Source organism: Austrofundulus limnaeus, unplaced genomic scaffold, assembly GCF_001266775.1.
Source record: "Austrofundulus limnaeus strain Quisiro unplaced genomic scaffold, Austrofundulus_limnaeus-1.0 Scaffold413, whole genome shotgun sequence".
Lineage (NCBI taxonomy): Eukaryota > Metazoa > Chordata > Actinopteri > Cyprinodontiformes > Rivulidae > Austrofundulus > Austrofundulus limnaeus.
In genome coordinates this window covers 100,458-102,131 of record NW_013952815.1, presented here as the reverse complement: position 1 = coordinate 102,131, position 1,674 = coordinate 100,458, and the positions used below count along the sequence as shown (strand labels likewise).

At 32.8% G+C, this 1,674-nt stretch overlaps 1 protein-coding gene across 1 annotated transcript in view; it reads right to left on the bottom strand.

The window, feature by feature from the left end:
- Positions 1 to 1,042, bottom strand: part of LOC106528937 (major facilitator superfamily domain-containing protein 10) — a 7,193-nt gene extending 6,151 nt beyond the window's left edge. Inside the window, exons 1-2 of the mRNA XM_014024227.1 lie at positions 943 to 1,042; positions 321 to 495 (exon numbers count right to left, since the gene is read on the bottom strand). Of these exons, the coding sequence (XP_013879681.1) occupies positions 321 to 464 (144 nt within the window). The 5' untranslated portion in view covers positions 465 to 495; positions 943 to 1,042. The remainder of the gene's footprint in view (positions 1 to 320; positions 496 to 942) is intronic.
- Positions 1,043 to 1,674: the final 632 nt, after the last annotated feature.

Sequence of the window (1,674 nt, the reverse complement as noted above, 5' to 3'; positions counted from 1 at the left end):
TTTAACTTTTACCAAAGTATTTTTTTAATAAGATACTTTAAGACTTTTACTCAAGTAATATTCCTAAAGGAGACTTTAACTTTTACCAAAGTATTTTTTTAATAAGATACTTTAAGACTTTTACTCAAGTAATATTCCTAAAGGAGACTTTAACTTTTACCAAAGTATTTTTTTAATAAGATACTTTAAGACTTTTACTCAAGTAATATTCCTAAAGGAGACTTTAACTTTTACCAAAGTATTTTTTTAATAAGATACTTCTACTTTTACTCAAGTATAACTTGGTGGTACTTCATAAAACACTGGAAAAATCCACCAACCCCTGTTTGTGCGTAATGATCCAGGATTGAAGGCAGCAGTGGTAGAATCAGAGTAAATCCCAGCAGGTCCAGTAACAGGATGATAAACACGATGCTGATGACCTTCGATGAGAAGGAAGCTCCATCTTCTGCAGGTTTGTTCATAGCTGGAATCCCTTCAGTTTAATATACTACTCTGTTGATATAAAGACATAAAATATTAAAAAACAACAACTGTATCACAAAAATAGATGGTAACTCATGAATGATAAAGGCAAAGGAAATTTTGCTACTGTAAACACAATTTTTTGCAAATACTCCAGGAAGTTTTTGAAGTAATTGAGTAAAAAACCTTCATCCTCTTTCTCAAATGTTATGTGAATACAAAATGTTTTGTGGTAATCAGTAATAATGACACAATATGTGTTTTATAGTAAGTTAGTCAGGAAAAAAAAAACTTGATAAAGGAAGAAGAAAACAAGTCGAGCCAGTCTGTATAGTGAACTCCAGTTAAACAGTTTAAGGTCTGCTCAATAAATAATGCTTCCGTAGAATAAAGGTATCATTCAGGTGAGATCGATTAGCATCACTTCATTTTTCTGTGTGAAACCGAGAAAAAGTCACAGAAACCGACTTTACTTACATTATGTCCGTGGTTTGGAGGAATCCGAGCAGATCACACTCAGAAGACTCGATCACTTCCAGCTCCTCCGCCTCATCGGTTCATTTTTTGTGAATCCAGTTCAACACCAGGAAACCGGAGTCCTGTTTCATCTGRATGACAAGTCCGTGACGTAATTAACGATGCCTTCAAGGAAGCCTCGTAATTTTCTACTTTACGCTCAAGAACTACGTTTAGTACGTTTTTTCTTCCTCATTTTATTTTTAAAGAAAACTATAATGCGTATGTTTTTCTATAAAGTTTGTCTTAGCTGCACAATTAAGAGATATTCTTAAAAATGAAAATGTTTTTATTTTTTAAAGCTGTGCTGCTTAGCTTTTTCTTTGGTAGCAAAGCTAACATTAGCTTGAGTTGTAAAAAAATGTGTTTAATTGTAAACATTGATTTTAAAACATTAAAAAATGTTTAATTATCTTTTTAACTCACAAAATATTTAACTTATTTTGCTTTACATTCGTTCAAACTTATGTTTTAAGTTGTGCCACATAGTTTTTTGCTAACGTAGCAAAGCTATTTAGTCCTGATGCATCTCAGTAATCCAGGTAAAAAATCAAAAAGAAAAAAATTGTGTAGGTCTTCTGGACGGGTTCTTCTCTAATGAAACGTTTCGTTTCTCCTCCAAGAGACTTCTTCAGTCTGAGAGTTTCAGGCAAAATTCAGGCAACTCTCAGACTGAAGAAGTCTCTTGGAGGA